This window comes from Hylobates moloch, unplaced genomic scaffold (assembly GCF_009828535.3).
Source record: "Hylobates moloch isolate HMO894 unplaced genomic scaffold, HMol_V3 SCAFFOLD_16, whole genome shotgun sequence".
In the NCBI taxonomy this organism is placed as follows: Eukaryota; Metazoa; Chordata; class Mammalia; order Primates; family Hylobatidae; genus Hylobates; species Hylobates moloch.
This window is the reverse complement of record NW_026652291.1, coordinates 30,331,888-30,358,982: the sequence shown is the minus strand read 5'-3', so window position 1 is coordinate 30,358,982 and position 27,095 is coordinate 30,331,888. Positions and strand designations below refer to the sequence as shown.

At 43.1% G+C, this 27,095-nt stretch overlaps 2 protein-coding genes across 7 annotated transcripts; one reads left to right on the top strand and one right to left on the bottom strand.

Annotated features, from left to right (window-relative positions):
* Positions 1–156: 156 nt before the first annotated feature.
* On the bottom strand, positions 157–18,064 carry ACYP1 (acylphosphatase 1). Of its 6 annotated transcripts, none has more exons than XM_058429879.1 (3): positions 17,962–18,064; positions 11,081–11,172; positions 157–590 (listed from the first exon to the last, which is right to left on the bottom strand). In XM_058429879.1, exons 2-3 carry the CDS (start codon positions 11,162–11,164, stop codon positions 375–377), a joined length of 300 nt encoding a protein of 99 aa, XP_058285862.1. In that variant the 5' UTR covers positions 11,165–11,172; positions 17,962–18,064; the 3' UTR covers positions 157–374. The 6 variants fall into 6 exon arrangements, with proteins under 6 accessions (XP_058285862.1, XP_032035709.1, XP_032035708.1 ...); XM_032179818.2 differs by lacking the exon at positions 17,962–18,064 and adding an exon at positions 16,782–16,966; XM_032179817.2 differs by lacking the exon at positions 17,962–18,064 and adding an exon at positions 11,625–11,665.
* Positions 17,012–25,865, top strand: ZC2HC1C (zinc finger C2HC-type containing 1C). Its single transcript, XM_058429877.1, is given in 5 exon segments — positions 17,012–17,261; positions 18,123–18,946; positions 18,949–19,466; positions 25,301–25,384; positions 25,490–25,865. Coding segments are annotated over 4 exon segments (1,482 nt in total). The 5' UTR covers positions 17,012–17,261; positions 18,123–18,141; the 3' UTR covers positions 25,565–25,865.
* Positions 25,866–27,095: the final 1,230 nt, after the last annotated feature.

Here is a 27,095-nt window from a genome sequence, read left to right as displayed (position 1 = left end):
AGAACATTTCATAGAAACCATTTAAAGAAATGACTCAGAGTAACACAACTGTTTTTCTTTCAGACCTCTTTAAATTACCTCAAAATCCTCTTCCTACAAATATTTACTGAATAAATAAATACCTCTTATTTCACCCAAAAGGAAGTTCACTGAAGATTTTTAAAAAGTACTCTAAGCAGAAGGTTCTAACGTTTTTATTGATTAGTGTACAGTTGTAATCCTTCCATCATACAGGTAATATATAATAACATTCAAAAATCTGACATTAAAATAACTTACTGACTAATGCTAATATTAACACACAATAGTTCTATCTCTATTAACAATAAAAACCAAACCACTGAGTTTATCTTAGAAAACTTAAATTCAGGCCATTATTTTACAATTTGGAAGTCTGAGTAATCCAACTTTAAGATGACTTTTTCATTGTTGAAGTTTGCTTTGTCGATGTGTGATTTGGGACTTCCTCTTGTTTCAAGCCATTCCTGCATATGACGCACCTTGGAGATGGGACCTTGCAATTGTCCTTGCACTGTGCCCCGGTCAGTGTTCTGGACCCAGCCTACCAATCCCAGCTTTTTACCCTCAGCCTAAGGGGGGTAAAAAGAGAGACAGATCCAGTGAGATTGAAGAAAACAAGGTAAGACTACAATCTGTTTCCAGAATCTTGGCCTAGAATCAAGCCACTGAAACTAATTTGATATTGCCCACAACAGTCAAAAGAAAGACAGCAAGAAGGATCTCATTGCTTATCTTCACATGAAGTACTGGCCACTTGACTGAATGTCTTTCTTCTACCCTATACAACTCAGGCACTAGAATTTTTCAGTGTGTAGTCAATTTGGTTAAGTATCAAAGACTTAAGTCCAAAACAGATGCTTTTGAAATGATCCCCTAAGGCTGATTGTTTTTAGAATACTGGACTGTATCTTGCTCATTTTCCTTTCCCCTAATCAAGAATCTGTTGGGTATGTTAAATGGAAAAAACATGAAGTTATCTGATCCTTCCCTTTGCCTTTAACCAGGACCACACCTAAACAAATCGAGATGAATTAGTGTTCATTATATCTTTAAAGATCATTAGAAAGTATTTCACAATTTCCTGGGCAACTCATCCCATTGTTCTTACTGTAGTGAAACTGTCTAACCCAACATCTTTATGTCGTAGCCAAAGCCCACTTTGTTATATTCCTAGAAAAGGAAAGCAGCTGGTGATCAGCCTCTCAACAGCAAACCATGAGACTACATAACTATCAGGTTTTCACTTGACTTTCTTCTCTTCTGTCTAAATAATCACAATGCCTTTAGGCTTATAAAAAGCATCTAATCATTACAGTGGCTTATCCTTTGTAATGTTCTTTCCTTTTATTAAACTGTGGCAAGACTGAATGTTTAGGAAAGGTAGCAATGTTTTGGAGGTAATTTTATTTTTGTATAAATCTATGATTAGAATATTAAGGCATTGTTAATTATCTAAATAGAAGATGTTGGATTACAAAAGAAAATGGGAGTTAACATGATTGCATGTCAAAATGTGGGAAATTGCTGGAGTTGGCCAAAGAAAACGTTATGCATAGCAACAAAATGTTTGATGAGGAATTTAAGTATCCATCAAATCAAAGACATGTTCAAAGCAAAGACATGTGTGCTTAATGAACAAAACAGACTCCAGCCAAATAAATAACCATTTGAGGGATACAAAGGAAATTAAGGAATGAAGAAAAATAGAAGATGCCTACCCAATGCACTGCTAAGTGCCAAAGAAGATACCATAAAAGAAGAATGCTGAGAATGAATTTTGAGTAAGAGTCCGCATCCGACTGACAGGGCAGTATAACAACTGCCCTCTTCTGCTTCAAATTAACCCAGGGGAGCTGACTATCTCCAGTTCTTAAGAGTTATCTTAGGCAGGGCACAGTGGCTCACGCCTGTAATCCCAGCACTTTGGGAGGCCGAGGCGGGTGGATCACGAGGTCAGGAGATCGAGACCATCCTGGCTAACACGGTGAAACGCCGTCTCTACTAAAAATACAAAAAATTAGCCGGGCGAGGTGGCAGGCGCCTGTAGTCCCAGCTACTCGGGAGGCTGAGGCAGGAGAATGGCGTGAACCCCGGGGGGCAGAGCCTGCAGTGAGCTGAGATCGCGCCACTGCACTCCAGCCTGGGTGAAAGAGTGAGACTCCGTCTCAAAAAAAAAAAAAAAAAAAGAGTTATCTTATATGGTAAATAGCTGTAAGAATGTGCAGTTTTAAACAGGAGGTTGTCACAGTCAAATAAATCTTTAAAAATTTGCAATGTGATTTATCTGAACTCTGTTTTTTTTGAGACAGAGTCTCGCTCTGTCGCCTAGGCTGGAGTGCAGTGGCGCGATCTCAGCTCACTGCAAGCTCCGCCTCCCAGGTTCACGCTATTCTCCTGCCTCAGCCTCCCCAGTAGCTGGGACCACAGGCGCCCGTAACCACTCCCGGCTAATTTTTTTTGTATTTTTAGTAGAGACAGGGTTTCACCGTGTTAGCCAGGATGGTCTCGATCTCCTGACCTCACGATCCGCCCGCCTCGGCCTCCCAAAGTGCTGGGATTACAGGCATGAGAGTTGAACAGAACACTCCAAAATTTGACCAGTGTTGCGAATGGGCGTTTCCTACTGGTTTCATTTACGTGCTCAACTCTGTTCTTATTTTTTTAATGATGACATAATGTTATTGACTCATGTTCAGTTTTGAATATCTATTGCACAAACAGGGTTTTTCTCCCCTAAGAAAATTCCAAAAAGTGAATTCTACCTCATAACCATATTTTTGCTTAAACAATCATCTGACAACATTTTAAGGAATGTAATCACCACCTCTAGTTGCAATCTAAAAAGAAACTCTTTTCAAATCAATAACTAAGATTTCCACCTTAGGATACTAGAAAAAGAAGAGCAGACTAAATTCAAAATGAGCAGAAAGAAGGAAATAAAGATTAGAGCAGAAATTAATGGAAAGCAGAAGAATAGAGAAAATCAATAAAACAAAAGTTGCCTCTTTGACAAGATCAACAAAATTGACAACCTTTAGCTAGACTGATAAAGAAAAAAGGATGAAAGCCTCAAATTACTAAAATCAGAAATAAAAGAGGAGACATTACCACCAACCTTACAAAGATAAAAAGGATATAAGGGAATTCTATGAACAATTATATGCCAAAAAATTAGATTAACTTGAATGAAAAGAAACCTAATACCTATAAAGACAAACAACCAAAACTGAATCAAGAAGAAATAGAAAGTCTGAATAGACCTATACCAAGAGATGGAATTTTTAATCAAAAAACTTCCCACAGATAAAAAGCCCAGGACTAGATGGCTTCATGGGTAAATTCTACCAAATGTTTAAAAAACAATCCTTTACCAACCCTTCACAAACTCTTCCAAAAAATAGAAGAAGATCCAAACCAAGAATTAAGGGTTAAAAATAAGAAGAGGAAACACTTCCCAACACATTCTATTAAGCCAGCATTATCCTCATACTAAAACTAAAGCTAAAAAATAAAAATGAAAAATAAGGAGAAAAAAAAAACCAATGTAAAAGAAGAAACAAAGAAACCCCCAAAAAACAAAGCTGTCACGAGAAAAAACAACCAAAAAATCATAGACCAATATCTCTTATGAACAGAGATGCAAAAATCCTCAGCAAAATACTAGCAAACCAAATCAGGCAACATAGAAAAAGAATTGTATACCATGACAAATTAGGATTTCTTTCAAGGTTGGTTCAATATACAAGAAGTAATCAATTTAATACACCATATTAATAAAACAAAAGCTATATGATCATCTCAATAGATGGCAAAAAAGCATTTGACAAAAACCAATACCTCTTTTATGATCAAAACACTCAACAAACTAGGAACAGAAGGAAACTTCCTCAACCTGATAAAGGGAATCTGTGAAAAACCCACTGCTAACATCATACTTAATGGTGAAAGATTGAAAACGTTCCCACTAAGATCAGGAACAAGACAAGGATGTCTGCTGTTACCACTCTACTCAATATTATACTTGAGGGTCTATCCACAGCAGGAAAAAGAAAAGGCATTTGGATTGGAAAGGAAAAAGCAAAACTACCTCTACCTGCAGATGACATATCTTGTATACAAAAAGTCCTAAGAACATACACAGGCACACACTAGCGCTAATTAACAGTCTCACAAAGTTGTAGGATATGAGATTGATATACAAAAATCAATTGTGGCCGGGCGCGGTGGCTCAAGCCTGTAATCCCAGCACTTTGGGAGGCCGAGGCGGGTGGATCACGAGGTCAGGAGATCGAGACCATCCTGGCTAACACGGTGAAACCCCGTCTCTACTAAAAAATACAAAAAAATTAGCCGGGCGTGTTGGTGGGCGCCTGTGGTCCCAGCTACTCGGGAGGCTGAGGCAGGAGAATGGCGTGAATCCAGGAGGTGGAGGTTGCGGTGAGCCGAGATCGCGCCACCGCACTCCAGCCTGGGGGACAGAGAAAGACTCCGTCTCAAAAAAAAAAAAAAAAAAAAAAAAAAATCAATTGTATTTCTATACACTATCAATGAAAAACTGAAAATGAAATTAGGAAACAATTCCATTTATAATAGCATCAAAAAGATAAAGTGTCTAGGAATAAATTTAACAAAAGAATTGCAAGACATATACGGAAAGCTACAAAACATTCTTGAAAGAAATTAAAGAGTATCTGAATAAATGGAAAGACATCCCTTATTGATGTATTGGAATACTTAATATTGTTAAGATCATATTACTACCCAATTGATCTACAGATTCAACTCAATCTCTATCAAAATCCCATTGCTTTTGCAGAAATTGAAAAATTGATACTAAAATTTACATGGAAACATAAGGGACCCAGGATAGCTAGAAATAATCTTGAAAAGGAAAAACGAAGTTGAAGGATTCACACTTCCCAATTTCAAAACTTACTACAAAGCCGCAGTAACTAAGACAGTGTGGTATTGGCATAAGGATAGTGGCTTAGACCATTTCGTGTTGCTATAAAGAACTACCTGAGGGCCAGGCGTGGTAGCTCACACCCGTAATCCCAGCACTTTGGGAGGCCGAGGTGGGGGGATCATGAGGTCAGGAGTTCGAGATCAGCCTGGCCAAGATGGTGAAACGCCGTCTATTAAAAATACAAAAATTAGCCAGGCGTGGTGGTGGGTGCCTGTAATCCCAGCTACTCAGGAGGCTGAGGCAGGAGAATTGCTTGACCAGGAAGTGGAGGTTGCAGTGAGCCGAGATGGCACTACTGCACTTTAGCCTGGGCAACAGAGCAAGACTCCGTCTCAAAAAAAAAAAAAAAAAAAAGAACTACCTGAGGCTGGGTAATTTATAAAGAAAAGAGGTTTATTTGGCTCATGATTCTGTAGATTGTATAAGCATGAGACTGTCACTGGCATCAGGTGAGGGCCTTAGGCTGTTTCCACTGTGAGGCAGGGGTGGGAAGAGGTAGGGTACCAGGCTCTTTTTAACAACCAGTTCTCACCAGGCTCGGTGGCTCATGCCTGTAATCCCAGCACTTTGGGAGGCCGAGGCGGGCGGATCACCTGAGATCAGGAGTTTGAGACCAGCCTGGCCAACACGGTGAAGCCCCGTCTCTACTAAAAATACAAAAATTAGCTGGGTGTGGTGGCGGGTACCTGTAATCCCAGCTACTTGGGAGGGTGAGTCAGGAGAATTGCTTGAACCCTGGAGGCGGAGGTTGCAGTGAGCCGAGATTGTGTCACTGCACTCTAGCCTGGGCGACAAGAACAAGACTCCGTTTCAAAATAAATAAATAAATAAAAATAACAACCTGCTCTCCAGGGAACTAATAGAGTAAGACTTCATTGACCCTCCCCCCCACCCAGGAAGAGCATTAATCTACTCATGAGGGACCTGGCCCCATGACTCAAACACCTCCCATTATGTCCCACCTTCAACACTGGGGATCAAATTTCAACATGAGATTTGAAGGGGACAAACATCTCAACTACAGCAGGCAGACATACAGATGAATGGAATAGTATTGAGAGTCCAGAAATAAACCCTTACATTTATGTTGATTTTTGAAAAGGGTGCTATGACAAATGAATGTGGGAAATAATACTTACTTCAACATATGGTGCTGGGACAACCGGAAATTCATATGCAAAAGAATAAAGCTGGATTTCCTACCTCACATCACATAAAAATTAACTCAAACTGGATCAAAGACCTCAGTTTAAGAGTGTAAACTACGAAACTTTGAAGAAAACATAGGCGGCTGGGTGCGGTGGCTTACGTTTGTAATCCCAGCACTTTGGGAGGCTGAGGCGGGCGGATCACGAGGTCAGGAGTTCGAGACCAGTCTGACCAACATGGCGAAACCCCGTCGCTACTAAAAATACAAAACCTAGCCGGGCGTGGTAGCGCACACCTGTAATCCCAGCTATTCAGGAGAATCGCTTGAACCCTGGAGGCAGAAGGTTGCAGTGAGCCAAGATCGAGATCGCGCCACTGCACAGAGCGAGACTCTGTCTAAAAAAAAAAGGAAAGAAAAAGAAAACATAGGCATGACAGCTGGGTGTGGTGGCTCACACCTATAATCCCAGCACTTTGGGAGGCTGAGGTGGGCAGATTGCTTGAGGTTAGGACCAGCCTGGGCAACATGGGGAAACCCAGTCGCTACAAAAAACAAAAACAAAACAAACAAAAAACATAGGCATGAACCTTCATGACCTTGGATTAGGAAGATTTCTCAGATATAACATTAAAAGTACAAGCAAAGAAAGAACAGATAAATTTTATTTGACTTCATCAAAAGTAAAAACTTTTGTACTTCACAGACACTATCAAGAAACTAAAAAGACAACCCACAGAATGGGAGAAATATTTGTATATCATACATCTGATAAGGGACTAGTATCCAGAATAAAAATAATTCTTACAACTCAAGAATAAGGAGGCAAATAACTAAAAATGGGCAAAAAGATTTGAATGGACATTTCTCCAAAGCAGACATAAACTATGCCAGTAAGCACATGAAAAGATGCTCAACATCATTAGTCATTAGGAAGGCAAATCAAAACCACACTGAAAGTATACACGTACAACAGGATATTATTCAGTCTTACAAAGAAAGGAAATTGTTTTTACTTTCATGATATAACACAGATGAACCTTGAGGATATTACGCTAAGTGAAATAAGCCAGCCACAAAAGGACAAATACTGTAAAATTCCACTTATATGAGGTAACTAGAGTAGTTGAATTAATAGAATGTAGATTTATGATTGTCAGGGGCATGGGGGAAGGAGAAAATGGGGAGTTAGTGTTTAATGAATACAGAGTTTCATTTTTGCAAGATGAAAAGCGTTCTGTAGATAAACAGAACAATGTGAATGTACTTAAGACCACTGAATTGTACATTTAAAAATGGTTAAAACAGTAATTTGTATGTTACATGTTTTCTACCACAATTTTAGAAGTGTGCTATATGGTTTCCAAATATTTTGGGATTTTCCAGTTATCTTTTTAATTTTTTTTATATGGTTTAGTTCCACTGTAGTTGGAGAACATTCCTTGTATGATTTAAATCCTTTTAAATTCATTAATACCTGAAAAACAAACAACCACAATGAGATATTACCTCATACCCACTAGGATGGCTAACATAAAAGACAGTAACCATTGTTGGCAAGGATGTGGACAAACTGGAATTCTCACACATTGGCAGTGAGAACATAAAATGGTATAGCTACTTTGGAGAAGTTTGGCAGTTCCTCAAAAAGTTAAATATAAAGTTACCATATGACCCAGCAATCTACTCCTAGGTATGTATATACTCAATGGAACTGAAAACGTTGTCTACATAAAAATATGTGCATATGTGTTCACAGCACTATTATTCATAATGGCCAAAAATCAGAAACCCAAATTTCCATCAATTGATGAATGGATAAATAAAATGTGGTATATCCATACAATGGGATATTATTCAGCCATAAAAAGGAATAGGATACTAATACATGCTACAGTGTAGATAAACCTTGAAAACAATATGTTAAGTGAAAGGAGCCAGTCACAAAAAAAGGCCACATTTGTATGATTCCATTTATATTAAATATCAAGAATAGGCCAAACATGGTGGCTCATGCGTGTATTCCCAGCACTTTGGGAGGCTGAGGTAGGTGGATCACCTGAGGTCAGGAGTTCAAGACCAGCCTGGCCAACATGGTGAAACCCTGTCTCTACTAAAAATACAAAAAGTAACTAGGTGTGGTGGTGCATACCTGTAATCCTGGCTACCTGGGATGCTGAGGGAGAAGAATCACTTGAACCCAGGAGGCAGAGGTTGCAGTGAGCCGAGATCACGCCACTGCACTCCAGCCTGGGTAACAGAGTGAGGCAGAGTTGAGACTGTCTCAGCAACAACAACAAAAATCTAGAATAGGCAAATTCATAGAGACAGAAAGTAGGTTAGTGGTTGCCAGGGGCTCAGGGGACGAGGAGTGAGTGCTAACCTAGGTAGGGGGTTTCTTTTTGGGATGATGAAAGTGTTCTGGAATTAGTGCAAAACTTTGTGAATATACTAAAAATCACCAAATTATACACTTTAGGAGGATGGGTTTCATGGGATGTAAATTATATTCCAAGTTTTTAAAAGTCCCTGAATTATTATTTGCCACTTCTCTAGAAATGAAGGAATTTAAATAAGAGGCTAGATAATATCAACAGCAAACAGATCGCAGCAAAACAACCGTTCAAATGAACGTATATATTTAAATGATTATAAATAGTAAAGAATAAGCTACAAGCCTAATTAAGAAAAAAAAGATGTCATTTTATATGCAGTTTTCCAATCAATATTTGTTTTTCTGCATTCTGTTATTCTCTCTTTAAACTGGGGAGAGGGGCAGAGAGAGAAAGATGGGCTATATATACCACTATCTGGCCCTTTTCCCTCAACAACTTTGACTAACCTTTGAAGCTGTTATCTCAATCACCTTAATTTACAGGAACTTACCTGCATAATTGGTAGCAAAGCTAATTGGAACACAGCTCTTGCTATGAGTTTCAGCATTCTGTTTTCAACAGTCATTTCCTATTTGAGTGTCAGATGGGAAGAAATGATTTTTGAATAATTAAAAAAAGAGGTATTGGCCGGGCACAGTGGCTCACGCCTGTAATCCCAACACTTTGGGAGGCCGAGGTGGGCGGATCACCTGAGGTTGGGAGTTCAAGACCAGCCTGACCAACACGGAGAAACCCTGTCTCTACTAAAAATACAAAATTAGCGGGGCATGGTGGCACATGCCTGTAATCTCAGCTACTTGGGAGGCTGAAGTAGGAGAAACGCTTGAACCTGGGAGGCGGAGGTTGCGGTGAGCTGAGATTGCACCATTGCACTCCAGCCTGGGCAACAAGAGTGAAACTCTGTCTCAAAAAAAAAAAAAAAAAAAAGAGAAAAGAAAAGAAAAAGAGGTATTGGCTGGGTATGGTCACTCATGCCTGTAATCCCAGCACACTGGGAGGCTGAGGCAGAGGGATCACTTGAGCCGGGGAGTTTGAGACCAGCCTGGGCAACATAGCTCTCTATTAAAAGAAAAAAAAAAAGCTGGGTGTGGCGGCATGCACCTGTGGTCCCAGCTGCTTAGGAGGCTGAGGAAGGAGGATCATTTGAGCCTGGGAGGTTAAGGCTGCAATGAGCTGTGACTGTGCCACCATGCTTCAGAAAAAAAAAGAAAAAGGAAAACAGGTATTGACAATTCACATTCATATTTCAAAGATTCCTTCCAGGTTAGAATTTGAATTTTAAGTACCACAGTCCCAGGAATGAGACACTTAAGAAGTTCTGCAGTCCTGGCCGGGCGCAGTGGCTCACACCTGTAATCCCAGCACTTGGGGAGGCTGAGGCAGATGGATCACGAGGCCAGGAGTTCAAGACCAGCCTGACCAAGATGGTGAAACCCCGTCTCTACTAAAAATACAAAAAAAAAAAAAAAAAAAAGTTCTGCAGTCCTAACTCATTATCTGTGGGATTAGAGACACACTGGGAAGGCAATAGCCAATACCTACAGAAGGCAGAGGGTAAATTGAGCTTGCATTTGTGTGTGCCTGTTGAGGGAAGATTAGCCACATTAAAGCAGAGGTAAGGCCGGGCGCGGTGGCTCACGCTTGTAATCCCAGCACTTTGGGAGGCCGAGGCGGGCGGATCACGAGGTCAAGAGATCGAGACCACGGTGAAACCCCGTCTCTAATAAAAATACAAAAAAAATTAGCCGGGCGTGATGGCGGGCCCCTGTAGTCCCAGCTACTCCGGAGGCTGAGGCAGGAGAATGGCGTGAACCCGGGAGGCAGAGGTTGCAGTGAGCCGAGATTGTGCCACTGCACTCCAGCCTGGGTGACAGAGCAAGACTCCGTCTCAAAAAAAAAAAAAAGCAGAGGTAGAGGCTGCCAACAGTTTGTCCATCCCCTCAAATACTCCTTTATTGCTCTAGGAAGAATACCAGGCTCCACATTCAGTGTTCCCATCACCTATTCTGGAATGGATAAAGAGTTTTTAATAAGAAAAACGTCAGCTGGAAAAGGTAAATGTTCTTTCAAAACTAAAAAAGAACAGAAAGGAATTAAGTGGAGAATTGAGGGAAGCTTGGAGAAAGAGGTCTGAAGAAAGTGCAGCAGCTGCAGAGGAAGCATTTATATATGTTATATACATGACATTAGGTCATCTAAATGCCATCTCTTCAATCTATGTTAGCCTTTCTATAAGAAATCTAACTTGGTTTGATGATGCCACAACAGCGAGAACTGGGGAAGCCCTCTATTTCCCTTGGAAGAGAGAAGCTCATTAATATGTGTGTCTAGATGCTCAGGCACCACTAATAGTAACAGCAGGATAATCTTCCATTTACACCATGTTTTACCGATTGCACAGCATTTTCATACTCATTGCTCTACAAACTACCTCTTTGCCATGCAGCTACCAAATAGCCAGAGGCTTCCAGTTCACATTTGTCAAGAACATGTCCCTTGTTCCTATGCCCACAACCTAGGTTACCACCCCAAAGCCTGCAGGCCACATACCTGAGTATGCTTGCGGAAAAACACCCCTTGCACCTTCCCAAAAATTTCATAATCCACTGATATCAGAGTGTTTCCTTCTGCCATGCTCAAACCTGTCAGAAACCAGGAAAGCAGAAGAGTGAAGGGCTATTATTCCAGGACCCGCAAGCCTGAGTCAGAAAGGGCCACACGCACCCCTGTCCATCCTTAACCACTGCGACTTCTCCCCGACCTCAAGGTCCTGGAAATGGAATCGTGAGTGGATGTGATAAGGTGTGTGTGAAGGAAGAACCAGACGTCGGGAGAGGGGGCTTCGGATAGCAGCTGCCCGCTGAAGCCTCTTCTGGGGAAATAACCTGCTGACCGATGACCTCCTTACATCCATGCCCGGTCCCGCTCCCTCACTACCAGAATTCCCTGCTACTAACACCCAGAATCCCCTGCTACTAACATTTTAGGGCTAATCGACCTGACAAGCACCCCCGGCGGCCCCTGGCGGCTCACCCTCCTTGTCTTCCCCACCGGCCGCCGGGATCACTCCGGGACCACCAAGCCAACGGCTCACCAAGGCGCGCAAACCTCCGCGCCCGGAAGTTTAGTGTGTAGCTGCTCCTTCGCTGTCTCTCATGATCATCACCTCCAGCTGACCAATCAGAGACGGCGCTTCGGCCCGGGCCCTCCCAGAAGGTGGGATTTCAGGACGCGGTTGTCCGGCAACCCAAAAGCTTTGGGTTGGGAATCTGTCCAGGAGCTCGGCTGGGCCTCCACAAACCTAGCCCTCATCCAATCTCAGTCAACAAGCGCACCCCTCTTCTCATTTTCTCATGGGGAGAAAGGCATAGACGAAGAAGTACATTGGGATACATTCAATCATTCAATTAAATACTGACTGACAGCTACTGTGTGCTAGGCACCTGTTCTGGGTGACCTGGCAAACATTAGTGAACAATGTTCTGAGGATCCCTGTCCTGAGGAGCTTAATTCTGGAGGTGAGAGACAAACAGTACACATTAAACATCATAAATAGCTTGTAATCTCAGCACTTTGGGATGCCGACACGGGCGAATCACTTGAGGTCAGGAGTTCGAGACCAGCCTGGCCAACATGGTGAAACCCCGTTTCTACCAAAAATACAAAAATTGGCCGGGCATGGTGGTGGGCGCCTGTAATCCCAGCTACTCGGGAGGCTGAGGCAGGAGAATCGCTTGAACCTGGGAGGTGGAGGCTGCAGTGAGCCGAGATTGCAACACCGCACTCCAGCCTGGGCAAAAGAGGGAGAATCTGTCTCAAATAAATAAACGAATAAATAAAATAAAAAATAAACATCATAAATATGTTGAGTAGGATACATTTAACCTTTCTGTCCTTTTTCATTCAGTTCTCCTTAAAGTTTGGGTCATAACTAATCTGGAATAGGGGATTACAGGGGCATAAGTGCACAGGAAGTCCCAATGGAGGTTATGTCTGCTTGTGGGCTTCTGGAAGCTACTCACCGGTCTCCTTTACTAAGAAAATGTCAAATAATGCTTGAACAAATAACCGACTAACTAAAATAAAGCAAGAGCACAAGCAAAATAACTCATGGCTCCAGAATTATGGTTGAATCAGTCAATCTAAGCCAAATGGCCAAACTACACGAATTTATTTTGGGAACAGGGAATTGTCAAAGGGGATGTAGATGAAGATGGTTAAAATTAGAGTTGATGTGTAAACATTTGAATCCAGCTACCCTTATGATTCATAATGTGTGTGAAGGAAAACTGTGGTGTTTATTGATCCTCTGTGGATTGACTGTATACATTACACCTCTTCATAACGTAAGACTCCTTATGTGAATATGCCAGGTTGGCAGACTTGACAATGAGATATGGGTTTGTGACAGTAGGCATGGAAATTCATCATTCTGCTAGTTCCCCGCTACAGAGTGAAGATCTATATCCTAGAGAATCATACAACCTTAGTGCTGAGAAGTGGGGGGTTGGTGGTGAACAAGCTGGATTGAATGTTGTACTTGGCAATATTTGAAAATAACTCTAAATAGAGTATCTCGCTAATGGTATTTCTTTCTCTAAAATTCATTTAAAAAATAGTTTCTCTATAGAATTCAAAACTTACTGAGTGTCTAATATGTATGGGGCACTCTAGGATATACAAAGATGAATGGTATATAATCTTTGCCCTCAAAGAGTTTTTAATTTAGTGTAGGGGCACAAATGCATGCAAATAATGACAATAAAATGTACGGCATGATAATTTAATTCCATGAAAATCCATTGAGAGCTCATCAGGAACCAGCCCTGTGCTATAACAAGGACAGAAAATATTACAAAGGAGCAAACAAATTAATTCTGATTGGGAAGACTGGGAAAGAGTTCTTGGAGGAAACAGCATTTAATCCAAGGTCACACAACTAGTAAGTGATGGAGCTGGGATTTGGTTCCAGAGTCAACTCCCATGAATGATATGCTCTACTAGCTCCCAGTATGTGGAGCTTACAGTAAGGTAGTACCATGGAGATGAAGAAGTACAAGTAGCCAGTTGTAGCTAGACCAGGGGTTTGCTACCCTGTTTGTGCATCAGGATCTTTGGGGAAGCTTTAAAAATGTTAATCCTCAGGCCTCACCCCTAGATATTGCTTTCCAAGTAGTCTTAACACACAGCCAGGGATGAGACTCACTGGGTTGAACTCTGGCTTATTAAGGGGAGGCAAAACTGAAAAGGTAGGCTGGACCTAATCTGGGAGGTAGAGATGTCATGCTAAATTATGCATTTCAACTTTATTCTATAGGTAAAGAAGAAGCTACAAGGGAGGGAAATGGTAGGATCAGAAGCATTTAGTAATTAGCTTGATTTAATCACTGCACAATGCATACATGTATCAAAACATCACTTTGTACACTGCAAATATAGATATAATTTTTACTTGTCAATTATATTTTAATAAAGCTGGGGGGGTGGAGAAATATTTAGACTGATTATTTTGGCTGCAGCATGAAGGATGGGTTTGAAGGGCAGATACTGAAGGCAAGAGCAGAAGTTAGGAGGGCTATGCCATCCCAAGGAGAAGTGAGGAAAAACTCACCTGGGGCAGCAGAAATGTAAAGGAAGAGTCATATATGAGAGACATTGCAGAAGTAAACTCAATAGGCTAGGCGTGATGGCTCACGTTTGTAATCCCAACACTTTGGGAGGCTAAGGTAGGTGGATCACCTGAGGTCAGGAGTTCGAGACCAGTGAAATCCCATCTCTACTAAAAATACAAAAATTAGTTGGGCGTGGTGGTGCGCACCTGTAGTCCCAGCTACTAGGGAGGCCAAGGCAGGAGGATTGCTTGAACCTGAGAGGCAGAGGTTGCAGTGAGCTGAGATCGTGCCACTCCACCCCCGCCTGGATGACAGAGCAAGACTGTCTCAAAGAAAAAAAGGAAGAAAACTCAATAAAACTTGTGATTAGCTAGAAGAGGCAACAAAGAGGGAAGCATGGAAGACTGATCAACTGTGAGCATGCAAGGGCACACTGGAGAGGCAGATTTGAGAATGCGAGAGGATCACAAGTTTATGTTGTCTTACAGAATTTGAGGTTCCTAAGGAACAATCTTGTGGAGGTGTCAAATGGGCAGTCCTGAAATTTGAGTCTGTAACGAATGAGAAAGACTAAAGCTAAGCTGGCTGTCATTTAAACACAGATGAAACCTGAAATTTCGGCATTTGGTTGAAATCATTAAAGAACAGAATGTCTGGAAATACATATATATGTAAGAAATAAGAGGGCTTCAGAAAACACTTAAATTTAGGGGGTAGATGGGGAAAAGATAAATGCCAGAGACTTGGAAGAAGATGGAGCAAGAACATGAAAGAAGAAACCAAGAGAGCACAGGAGAACTGAGAAGAGCGTTCTAAGTGGGTGGATAATCAATAATGTCACATGAGTAGGCTGAAAAAATGAAGCTTTTGTCTTTGGAAAGTCACTGGTAGCTTTGTAGTTAAATAAAGTGAAGAAAGTAGAAGCCAGGCCACAATGAACTGGACAATGACGGGGAGATGAGGATATGTGGGCAGCAATGTGGAGATTTCCATTAAGAAGTCTTGTGGAGAAGAGGAGAAATGAATGGGAACACAATATGAAAGTTAGGTCAAGGGAAGTAAGGTTTGTTTTGCAGGGGAAAGTTCAGTATATTTTAAAACCAAAGAGACGGAGTTTATGGAGAGGTATAACTTGAAGTTAACAAGATGCAGACAGGGTGCCGTGGCTCACGTCTATGATCTCAGTACTTTGTGAGACTGAGGCGGGAGGATCTCTTTTGACTCCAGGAGTTTGAGACCAGCCTGGGTAACAAAGGGAGACCCTGTCTCTACAGAAAAAAAAAAAAGTAAGCTGGGTGTGGGGGGCACACACCTGTAGTCCCAGCTACTCGGGAGGCTGAGGTGGGAAGATCGCTTGAGCTGTGGAAGTCGAGGCTGCAGTGAGCAGTGATTGTGCCACTGCACTCCAGCCTGGGCGACAGAGTGAGGCCCTGTCTCAAAAACAAACAAAGGCCAGGCCCGGTGGCTCATGCTTGTAATCCCAGCACTTTGGAAGGCCGAGACAGGCAGAACACCTGGGGTCAGGAGTTCAAGACCAGCCTGGCCAACATGGTGAAACTCCGTCTCTACTAAAAATACAAAAAATTAGCCAGGTGTAGTGGCAGACGCCTGTAATCTCAGCTACTCGGAAGGCTGAGGGAGGAGAATCACTTGAACCCAGGAGGCGGAGGTAGCAGTGAGCTGAGATTGCACCACTGCACTCCAGCCTGGGCAACAGGGTGAGATTCCGTCTCAAAAAACAAAAAACAAACAAAAAAACCCCCCAAAACCAACAAAACAGAAAACAAAACAAAACAAAAACGCAGGGATAAAGTGATGGAGTCAATTCCCGGAGAGTACTCAGAAGGACTAATTCAAGAGAACCCATGGAAAGTCGCCCTTCTTTCTCACAGAGGAGAGGGAAGGAGAGAGAGAGAGGAGAGAGGAGAGAGGGAGACAGAGACAGAGACAGAGGAGAGAGGGAGAGGAGGAAGAAAGAGACAGACATACAGAGAGAGAGAGAGAGAAAGAGAAAGCCGGTAAATTCTGCTGAGGGAAGCTGTGGGAGTTGATAATCGGGACCCTGAGTGGAGTGGGAAACGTCTGGAGCTGCATATATGGAGAGGCGGTAGAGTCAACTAGGGATGAAAACAAGGAATTAAAAAAAAAAAAAAAAGATTGATCTGGAGGGTCCACCAAGGAATTTCCTTGTAACGGGTAACAGCTGTAATATGACATGTTTAAGTATTAACACTGACGACTGCGAATACATTATTTTCCATGTGCATGAATTGAGTAGTTACAGGGAAAAAGCGAACTGCCTGTTCCAAACGGCTTACACTGATGAACTAAAGTGAAGAAGAAAAATAAACGTTCTTTTGATGTCAGCAAGTTAGAGTATCATTTACTGTTGAAACCAGGTTATACTGATTATTTTCGATCTGGTAGTTAACTTTATTATCATTACATTTGGCTGAGTCATTCCTGGGCCCTAAGTAGAGACGGCTAGAATTACGACGTGAGAGTAAAACATTATAATATCAAAATAATTAGATTGGCCACAAAAACTACCCTGGAAAGATACTGCGTAGCAAAAACGTTGGCAGCAAGTTCCAAAGCCTTGGCGAGGACAAGCAGAGAGTGCGCGCGTGCAGCCATACCTGGGGCCCGCCCAGCGCAGCCGAGCGCGCCGAGAAAGGCCAGCAGCAGCCCCGCTCCCGCCGGGCGGGCGGACGCCGGCATCCTGCGGCGGAAGCACGCGGAGGCACAGCCAGGGCCTCCGCCCTTTGCCAGAGAAGGGCACACCCCAAGGTCTGGGAGCGTCGTTCTCAGAAAAGTACAAGTTCTTCTTTGAAGGAGCCCCAGAAAAGCCTCTCCCCCCCTCCCCGGCTCCCCAAGGGCAGGGCTGGACCGAGCTGCAGAGTTGGCCGGAGACTGACTGGGTCAAGTGACCTTGGGCTGACCGCACCCCCACCCCAGGTCGCCCCGGGTCGCTGGTGCACTGCGCCTGCGCGCGTCTCCCCGAGGATTTCGCGGCGAGGGGCGGAGCTTGGCGCGCCAGTGACTCGGTCTCCAGGCACCGGGAATAACAGAAGCCAGCTGAGAGCGCCTGCGCGGCTGTCGGTTGAGGGGGAGGTCAGGTATGGAAAACTAGGCCCTGGGGTTTCCCTGAGCAGGAGCGGTGCCTGCGTGCCTCCGGTACGCAGAAGAGGGGGAGACTTGGGGTCAGCACCTCCACCTCCTAAGGGACCGAAGGGCAGGAGAGCGAGAGGACTTGTCCCCAGAGGTGGAGTCCGCAGTGGGGGCGCCCCAGTTGACCCTTCGGTACAGAACGTGACTTCAGCCTTAAGGATCTAAAACCGGCCGCGGTCAGGTCAGGTGGCCCTCAACGCTCAGGTTACAAAACTTTTACCGTCTGCGCCACGGGGACTCCTGGGATGAGGGTTTGACAACCAGGCACCTGCTCCAGGCCCTAGCAGCTTTTGTGCTCTTTGGAATCAAGCACAGTTCCAGCAGAAGGGAAGCCCTGAGAGTTCTTTGTGCCAGTCACTACCTCGGGGCCACAGCTTTCTCACCTGTAAAATGGTGAGGCTGGACTCGGAGGGAACCCTTCAGTTTACAGGTGAAGAAACGGGGGCCAGCAAGGGAGAAGTCGCTTGTCCTGTTACAGGCTTAGAAGCTGACTTTCAATCCGATGCTCTTTCCACCTACTATAGAGTATACTGTGCGTGGCAGAGGCTGGTGCTGGAGGGAAGGAAAGCTAGGTGGCAGGAACAGCTGTAGCACCTTCGTTTTTCTACCCTCAGGGCCTAGCACAGTGTCTTGTGCATAATCACTCACCAAATGGTTTTTGAAGGGAAGCTTTGGCAGATCCAGCACCACTGTCCCCAGAAAAGTTTAAGGAAATGTGGGCAGGGCAAATGTAGAAATAGTTTGCTTTAGCAGCCGAGAGTGAACCTCAGACAAACTCTTCCCGTGTATCTGGTTTAAATCTCTCCTAGGCGTCAGTCCAGGCCCTGAATGGCTGGTCTCCAGCGGTTGGCGTCACATCTGCCTGTGTGCGTTATGCTCCCACATAATACAACAGAAGCTCCAGGGCCCCACTCAGCCAAGCAAGACTCTTACGAACAAGGTGACTCTTCCTAGCAGTCCTTGAAGGGGCACCTGAGGAACAATTTCCAGAAGCAGCTTTTGAGCAACAAAGAGTTGACTCTGGATAAAGTCTATACTCACCCCAAATGGAACACCCACACAAAAGCCCGGAGCTACTCCTATCCCCACTGTACTGGAATCAGCCAGCAAGATCCAGAAAGTGATTCCCAGGGCCAAGGAAATGGTTTGTTTTACTCGTCAGGCCTTCAATCCTGGTATCCCAAAGCCAATAACCAGGACTTTATCCCCTTTACAAAGAAACGAGTTGGAGTGGACCGGGCGTACCCACTGAAACCCGTGGTCCACAGGAAGTCGTGCAGTACAGGTGAGGCTGGCACTGATGGGGACCATAATGTCTACCCAAGGCCCCCTGAGCCGAGAGAGTTTTCATCCAGGAACTTTGGTGTGAGGAACCAGGTCAACTTTTCTGTGGCTGGTACTGTTCTTGCTGCCATGCAGGCGGAGAAGGCCGTGGCAAACTTTGACAGGATGGAGTGGGTGCAGATCCGAAGACTAGAAGCTGCAGGGGAGAGCTTAGAGGAGGAAATCCGAAGAAAGCAGATTCTCCTGAGGGGAGAGCTGAAGAAGACAGAGGAGGAACTCAGAAGGATCCAGACGCAAAAGGAACAGGCCAAGGAAAATGAAAACAGAGAGCTACAGAAAATTATACTCCCCAAGGTAATAACAGCAACACCATGTACAAACCTATCTTCTCCCCAGAATTTGAGTTTGAGGAAGAATGTAGTAGACACAGGAGAGAGGATGAAACTTGGGGACGGTCTCAACAAAATTCAAGTCCATTCCAGCTCCCTGATTATAGAATCCAGAGGCTCAAAAGGGAAAGGCTGGTAGCAAGCAATAACAAAATTCGAGACCGAGTCTCAGAGCCGTCGATGGAGAAGTTCTCCCCGCCTTCAGAAACACCAGGTGGTGCTTTGCAGGGATCCGCCAGAAATTCCAGCCTGTCCATGGCACCATACTCCTCAGATTCCAGCGGCTCCATTGAAGAGCCACAGATGGGTGAGTGCAGCCACTGTTGGCGCAAATTCCTCTTGTTCAGGCTGGAGAGACACTCCAACATCTGCAGCAGGATACAGGGTTCCAAGAGGAAAGTGTTTGACTCTTCCAGGGCCCGGGCTAAGGGCACAGAACTAGAGCAGTACTTGAACTGGAAGGGGCCAGCTTCAGCCCAGGTAACAAGAGCCTTATGGATGTGACTTGGTGTGGCGATCATTGTAGGGGTCTGTTTTGTCATCATCAGTTTTCCTTAGGGAAAATTCATGTGTCATGTAGGAAGAATTGATGTCTAGAATTAACATTTCTTGATTACTACTGTATGCCAGCATTGTGATGGGAGCTTTTCATGTGATCCTCGCATTATCTCTCATTGTATCAGTTCAAAAATCAAGACTTGGACAGGCTAAGTAACTTGCTTGAGGTCACAAACAGCTTTAAGTCGCAGAGTCAGCATGTAAATCTTGGCTGGAATGACTAAAAAATCTAGACATAGAATCTGTGTCCTTTGGATTATAAAAGTAATAAAAGTTTACTGTAGAAAATTTAAGACACAAAAAATCTAAAGAAAAAAATGCAGCCTTTTGTCACCTGGAGAGAACTCCTCACTCTTTGCAATGTATTCTGCCACTTCCCAAGACTAGGATCTGTGACCATTCCTTTAACTATTTACTCTTTTAAGATTAGCTCAGTGGTGACATAGCTTCTTAGTAAATAGATGAAACACAATTAAGTTTGGAATTCTTTTTCTGCCATTTAGAATGTAAACACCTTGAAGGTAAAAAGGACTTTCTTTCTGGTTATCTTACAAACCATGCCCTTGCCAATTATTTCTCACTTTAGAAAAACCAGGTTGGAAAAAGTAAGGGTTTCGTGACACTTACATGATAAATTTAGGTGAACTTCATAGGCACATTTGGATATATCTGGAGAAGATTGTCTCATAAATGAATGACAAGTCAAGGTTGTGCCACTTGGTTTATAAAATGGTTATTTCTCAAGGCGTGGCATGCTGACAAACTTTATTTTAGTAGTTTTAGTGTTTAGTATTTTATTAGAAAAATTTATTAGTCATTTAGTATTATATTAGGAAAATATAGCAATATATTAAGCCCCTGATTTCCAGGGATCATGAATTTACAGACGAATATTAATTGTAAGGATAAAGTGAAAGTGCAGATGATTGAAGTTTGGGAAAGCGTAGATCATATGATCTCAGAGGCCCCATCTAGTTCTAATATTCCAGAAGAATAAGAGAGTGTCATTCTGCTTTCATTTCTTCCCAACCCTCCCTCCGCTGTGCTGGCACCTCTTGTCCATTGGCACTTTACGGTTTCTGTGTATTTGCTGGAGCCTTTAAAAACTCACGTTTATATGATGGTTGTTAGAAGAAATTGTTTACAATTAGAGTTCTTTCTTTCAGTACAGTTTGGGGAAATCACAAGGAAGTCCCATCCATGCTCAGAGATCATCTCCCTGAAATTGTTTCCAAAGAAGAAATCAACATTTTGCTCTTGCAGATAATAATATGATCGCCACTTACTGTTTTTTCCTGTTTTCTTTCAGTTCAACCCAATAATCCACTGGGAATTCACTCTGTGTCCCACTGTAGCGATTTATTTTTGGCCAGAGCCTAAAAGAATCTTGTGTTTCTTAAATTTGTAAATACAGTTACGGTGAAGCAAAATAATTAGGTTCCTGAGATCAGATGCTCCAGCTTTATGGCAACTAGTTTGGGGGAATGTGTCACATTGAGGAAACCAAGACAGAAGGGACCTAGACTAAGATGCACCCGCACCACCCTGGTAATGTCTCAAATCTTATTCCACAGTGCTGTGCCTTTGGAAGCTGAGTGGTTGTACCTTCCTGTCATTCCTCTAGAGTACTCAAGAACAGGTGATTTTCCTGGTATCCTTTAATCTTCACGTAACTTCCAGCAGATGTGCACCCCGTCTCTCTCCTGGACTGTAAGCATTTTTGAGGACAGGGAACATATTTTGTGCTTTGTGCTTAATAAGTGTTAACTGAATAGAGTTTCAGTACAATGAAGAATAAAATTATAGGAATTAGAGTATAAGAAGTAAATTACTAAAGTATCTCATATACTTGAGGAACTTTCCCCTGATCAAATTCTTTTTTTGAGACCAAGTCTCACTCTGTTGCCCAGACTGGAGTACAGTAGCGCGATCTCGGCTCACTGCAGCCTTCACCTACCAGGTTCAAGCAATTCTCTGCCTCAGTCTCCTGAGTAGCTGGGATTACAGGTGCCCGCCACCACACCCAGCTAGTTTTTGTATGTTTAGTAGAGATGGGGTTTCACCATCTTGCCCAGGCTGGTCTTGAACTTCTGACCTTGTGATCCACACACCTCGGCCTCCCAAAATGTTGGGATTACCTGCATGAGCCACCGTGCCCGGCCTTCGAATTCTTTTAAAGTTTCCTGGATACCATTGCTAATACTCTCTTGCCTTCTTGTCTGTTTCAGCAAGAGACTTTCCAGAAGGATCCTTTCTTTTCCTTTGATAGTATCTCTTCCTATTATTCATCATTAACAATGCCAGATCACCAAGAGCTAGTTGTCTTTTTTCTCTTTTAAAAATTTAATAGTGTTTGCATGCATTTAAAAAACATGTAGTACTGAGTGACCTATATATATATAGGAGCCCCTAATTCAGCCCCCGGAGGCAGCCTTCAGTTCTGTTAGATGGTTCTTCTGGTCTGCCTTTCCATATTTCTAAATAATATGCTTATTTTCTTGATTTATCAATTTTCTACATTACTTTTTTTTTTTTTTTTTGAGACAGAGTCTCTGTCGCCCAGGCTGGAGTGCAGTGGCTTAATCTTGGCTTACTGCAACCTCCACCTCCCATGTTCAAGCAATTATTGTGCCTCAGCCTCCTGAGTAGCTGGGATTACAGGCGAGTGCCACCACGCCCGGCTAATTTTTGTATTTTTAGTAAGACAGGGTTTCACCAAGTTGGCCAAGTTGGTCCTGAACTCCTAACCTCAAGTCATCTGCCCACCTTGGCCTCCCAGAGTGCTGGGATTACAGGCGTGAGCCACGGTGCCTGGTCTACCTGGTAACTTCTTATGGAAGCTGGGAGTGAAGTTCTCTTTCATATTCCCTCTCTCCTGTTCTCCTTCTCTTATCCTTCCACTGTAGTTGAATCACAATTTTTGGTTAAAAGAAGTTAGCTTTCACATTGTAATGATCATGTGAATTCTGTTCATTGAGTGAACAAATTCTGTCTCTGCCCACATGTACCTAAAGTTAATAATGGACGTATGTTTTCATTTCATTTTCTACATACCTGTCTTTTTTTCCCCCGCAATGATCCATCTGATATCAGACATCTGTTAATGTTTTTGTAATGCTCACTTCTCATAATCTATCAGTTTGATTTTTTAATTATGAAAACCTCCCTTCAGCCACTCTGATCCCTTCTGCTCCAACCTGGACTGGTTATTCTCTAGGCCTGGTGCAAACTCATTGTCTTGGGACTTCTCTTTGCTTCTCTTCTTTGTTGGGTCCCGTTTCCAGCATCCTGTGTCTTTTTTTTTTTTTTTTTTTTGAGACGGAGTCTCGCTCTGTCGCCCAGGCTGGAGTGCAGTGGCGCAATCTCGGCTCACTGCAAGCTCCGCCTCCCGGGTTCACGCCATTCTCCTGCCTCAGCCTCTCCGAGTAGCTAGGACTACAGGCGCCCGCCACCACGCCCGGCTAATTTTTTTTTTTTTTTGTATTTTTTAGTAGAGACGGGGTTTCACCGTGGTCTCAATCTCCTGACCTCGTGATCTGCCCGCCTCGGCCTTCCAAAGTGCTGAGATTACAAGCGTGAGCCACCGCGCCCGGCCGGCCGTGTCTTCCTTTTTCTTGCATTACTTCCTTTGCTGAAGCTAAGAAAGGTGAACAGCAGGTATATTGTCTTGGAATGAATGACACTATCTGTATAACAGGCTCCCATTTGATGATTTGGCTAGGTACAGAATTCTAGGAGGAAAATGATTATCTGTTAGAACTTTTAAGGTATTTCCCACTAGCTTTTAGCATCCAGTGTATTGTTGAGAAATCTAATGCCATTTTGATTCCTGTTCCATTACAAGAACTCTTTTTTTTTTTTTTAAAGGCTACGGGATTCTCTATTTATTTTGAAATTCTGAAACTTTACAATAATTGTGCTAGATACTTGGTAAGCCATTTCAATCTCAAAACGTGTGACCTTTAATTCTAGGAATGCTAATTGTTTTATTTCCTTAATAATTTTCTCCTCGCCAGGTGCTGTGGCTCACGCCTATAATCCCAGCACTTTGGGAGGCTGAGGCAGGTGGGTCACCTGATCTCAGGTGTTCAAGACCAGCCTGAACAATATGGTGAAACCCCATCTCTACTAAAAATACAAAAATTAGCCGGGCGTGGTGGTGCACACCCGTAGTCTCAGCTACTCGGGAGGCCAAGATAGGAGAATTGCTTGAATACAGGAGGCAGAGGTTGCAGTGAGCTAAGATTGCACCACTGCACTCCAGCCTGGGTGACACAGCAGGACTCCATCTCAAAAAACAACAACAACAACAACAAAACAAAACAATAATTTTCTCCTCGTGCTTTCTCTGTTCCTTCTGGAACTCTTACTGGTCACACGTTGGACTTCCAGGATTAACTTTCTAATTTTCTAATCTTTTCTTTTTACTTTCCATCTTGATCTTTTTTCCCACTCTGAGAAATTTTCTTGACATTAGTTTACAACATTTCTATTTAACTTTTTTTTTTTTTTTTTGAGACAGGGTCTTGCTCTGTTGCCCAGGCTGCAGTGCAGTGGCACAATCTTGGCTCACTGCAAGCTCTGCCTCCCGGGTTCAAGCAATTCTCCTGCCTCAGCCTCCTGAATAGCTGGGACTACAGGCGTGTGCCACCACGCCCAACTAATTTTGTGTATTTTGAGTAGAGATGGGATTTCACCGTGTTAGCCAGGATGGTCTTGATTTCCTGACCTTGTGATCTGCCCACGTTGGCCCCCCAAAGTGCTGGGATTACAGGCGTGAGCCATCACGCCCGGCTTCTATTTAATTTTTATTTTTAGCTATCAAAGTTTTAATTTATAATAGTTCTTTCTGGTTCTCTGGTTGTCTTTTTTCACAGTATACTCTTCTTGTTTTATGGACACAATCTCTTCTGATACTCATTTTGTTGTTATGGTCTCATGTTAAAAAAAAGTTTTCTTCTGCCACCTGCCTTGTTGCTGCTTCCTAGGTTTTTGTTTGTGGACTTTTTGGCTCTTTTTCTTGTTAGAGCTTTTAGCAAATATCTGATGATTCCTGGCTGTCCTTTCATATTTAAGCTTAAGTGGGGCTTACTGACTAAGGATCTTCATATTAAGGTTACCAAATAGTGAGTCTTTTAATTAGCGTTTCCCAAGGTCAGTATCTGAAGGCTTTTCTCTGGACTGCTGTGTGTATCCAGAGAACCCCTCTTTTTCCTATGAGGATGCCAATATGCTTGGTACTCTGGGGGCTGAGTGGGGGAAGGAGGCTGACAGTTCCATAATTTGGTATGTACACTTGTACTTAATCCCCATTTTCAGCCCCAAGATTAACCCAGTTTCACCTGTCTAGATTTCCTGAGTCAGAAATCTGTCTGGTTCAATTTCTCCAGAGAATAAATCCTTGCTCTTCTGTGAGTGTGCTTGGGTGTTGAACACTTGGAGGCATAAGGTGGGAGGAGCCGTGGGGTCCTACTTGTTTTCAGTCTTGTACCTCCTTACTTTCCACTATCTGGTACTTCCAAGCACTGAACCTCTCTGGGTTCTGTTGGGAAAGTGGCTTGCTTCTCAGCAGTACCTCCTTTGCAGGCCCTTGATTTGCCTCAACACTGGCAAGTCAGTTACCACTGTTGCTCCTTTCCTGTTCTCTTTGACCTTGCAGATTAGTACCCTTTTCATTTTCTTACTGTTATTCTAAAAGACACTCAGGAAGGAGATAGGTGCCAACTTGAATGATCAGTCTCCTTTTTACATTACAGGCTGAACCTCCTCAGAAGAGCAACTGGAGACAGAAGCATGAATCTTTTATCCATACGCTCCGCCAGGCTCGAGAGGTCCAGCAGGTAACTGCCAAAGGTGGAAACCGTTCACACTTGCCTTCCATCCTGCCTGCAGAAAACCCAGACTACATTCAGTGTCCTCACTGTAGCCACCACTTTGCTCCCAAGGTGGCTGAGCAACACATTCCCAAGTGTAAGACCATCAAGAACTGTCTTCCACCTCCAAGGAAGCATTATAGTTGAGCAGACAACAATGGAAACTTCGGGATAGTTCAGAAAGCTCTGCTTCTCTTCAGCAGTAAATGGGAGTAGAATTTGATGCAAAGCAGAAAGAAATCAAACAGCTCCCAGATCTGCCTGCAGAGCTAAAATCTGTGAGGAGAGAGCCACTGCTAAGCAGCAGGAGGCAAAAGGAAGCCCCAGCTTCCCACTAAATTACAACCTTGGGCTGGTATGCTTTATGTTATTGTCCTCAGAATTGATGGGTGAAGACACTGAAGAGTCGTGAGCAGGCTCCATTAAAGCTCTCTTCTTGCATGCCTGACTTGTGGTTTGTGCTAGTTAAGTGCCTGCATCTGGTTGTGCCTTCTTGTCACTGCATGTATGTTCAGAGTTCCTGTTAACTCTTGCTTTTGTAGAAGCTGGAGTTATTAGGATGTGTTGGTGTCAGAGGGGCATGATCACCCAGATGGTAACTCTTACAAAAGATAATACAATTTTGCTGTAAGGTATTATTAATGGAAATCTATCCTTGGTCTCCCTGGTGCATGATCCTGGCCAAAAACCAATACAAGTATGTAAGGTTAAGGCACCAGTGTCTCCTAAACCTTCCCTATGGTGTACTGTGTAATAAAGGAAAGATCTTTATGTACTTTACAGGGTAGGGATGGGTGTTGGGGGGGAAACACATTATACTTCTCTCTACTTGTTCTTTTCTAATGGGTTTCACATGTTAAGAAAGAAACCTCCATTTTAGCTGTTAGTAGCACTCTACTTTCAAATCGGTTTGGCTAAATGACTGTTTAGAGGCAGCAAAATCTACCATCAAAGTAAGCTGAGACAGGCTGGGCATGGTGGCTCATTCCTATAATCCCAGCACTTTGGGAGGCTGAAGTGGGAGGATTGCTTGAGGCCAGGAGTTCAAGAGCAGCCTCGACAACAAAGCAAGACCCCATCTCAAAACAAAACAAAGCTGGGACATTGCACAGTGTCACATGCCCTTGGCAATTATAGCATAGTCAACTTCTAATTCAGAGAGTAAACTTTGAAGGGAAAGGGATCAAATCTTTTTAATTTTCTCTGTGTAGAATATTGCCTAGAACAAGTTAGACTCTCAATTAATGAGGTCTGGAGATTTAAAATTAAACAAGAAGATGAGTGAGTCCTACACTAGTGAAATGAGAGAACTGATAAGTTAATGTCTGCCAGAGTATTATCAGTTCAGATAGGAGTGAAATTAGCACAACAGATAGAAATCCTAGGATTACTGTTCTGTATTACTCAAATTGTTAGTTTAAAATACTGGAGAAAAACTGCTCAATTTGAGCTAGTCAACAGGGCTAGACAGACAACAAAACCCTATTTTACTAAGTAACAAATGGCCACTCACTCTTGCTCCATTTCCACTGCACTCCAGCCTGGTGTCCTAGTGAGACTCCATCTCAAAAAAAAAAAAAAGGAAAAAAAAATTGGGCTAACAGATCAGACCAATTTGAAATGTGAGTTAAGGCTTTAGCAGTGAAGCTGCAGGACACAGGCTGGGAAAAAATCCTAT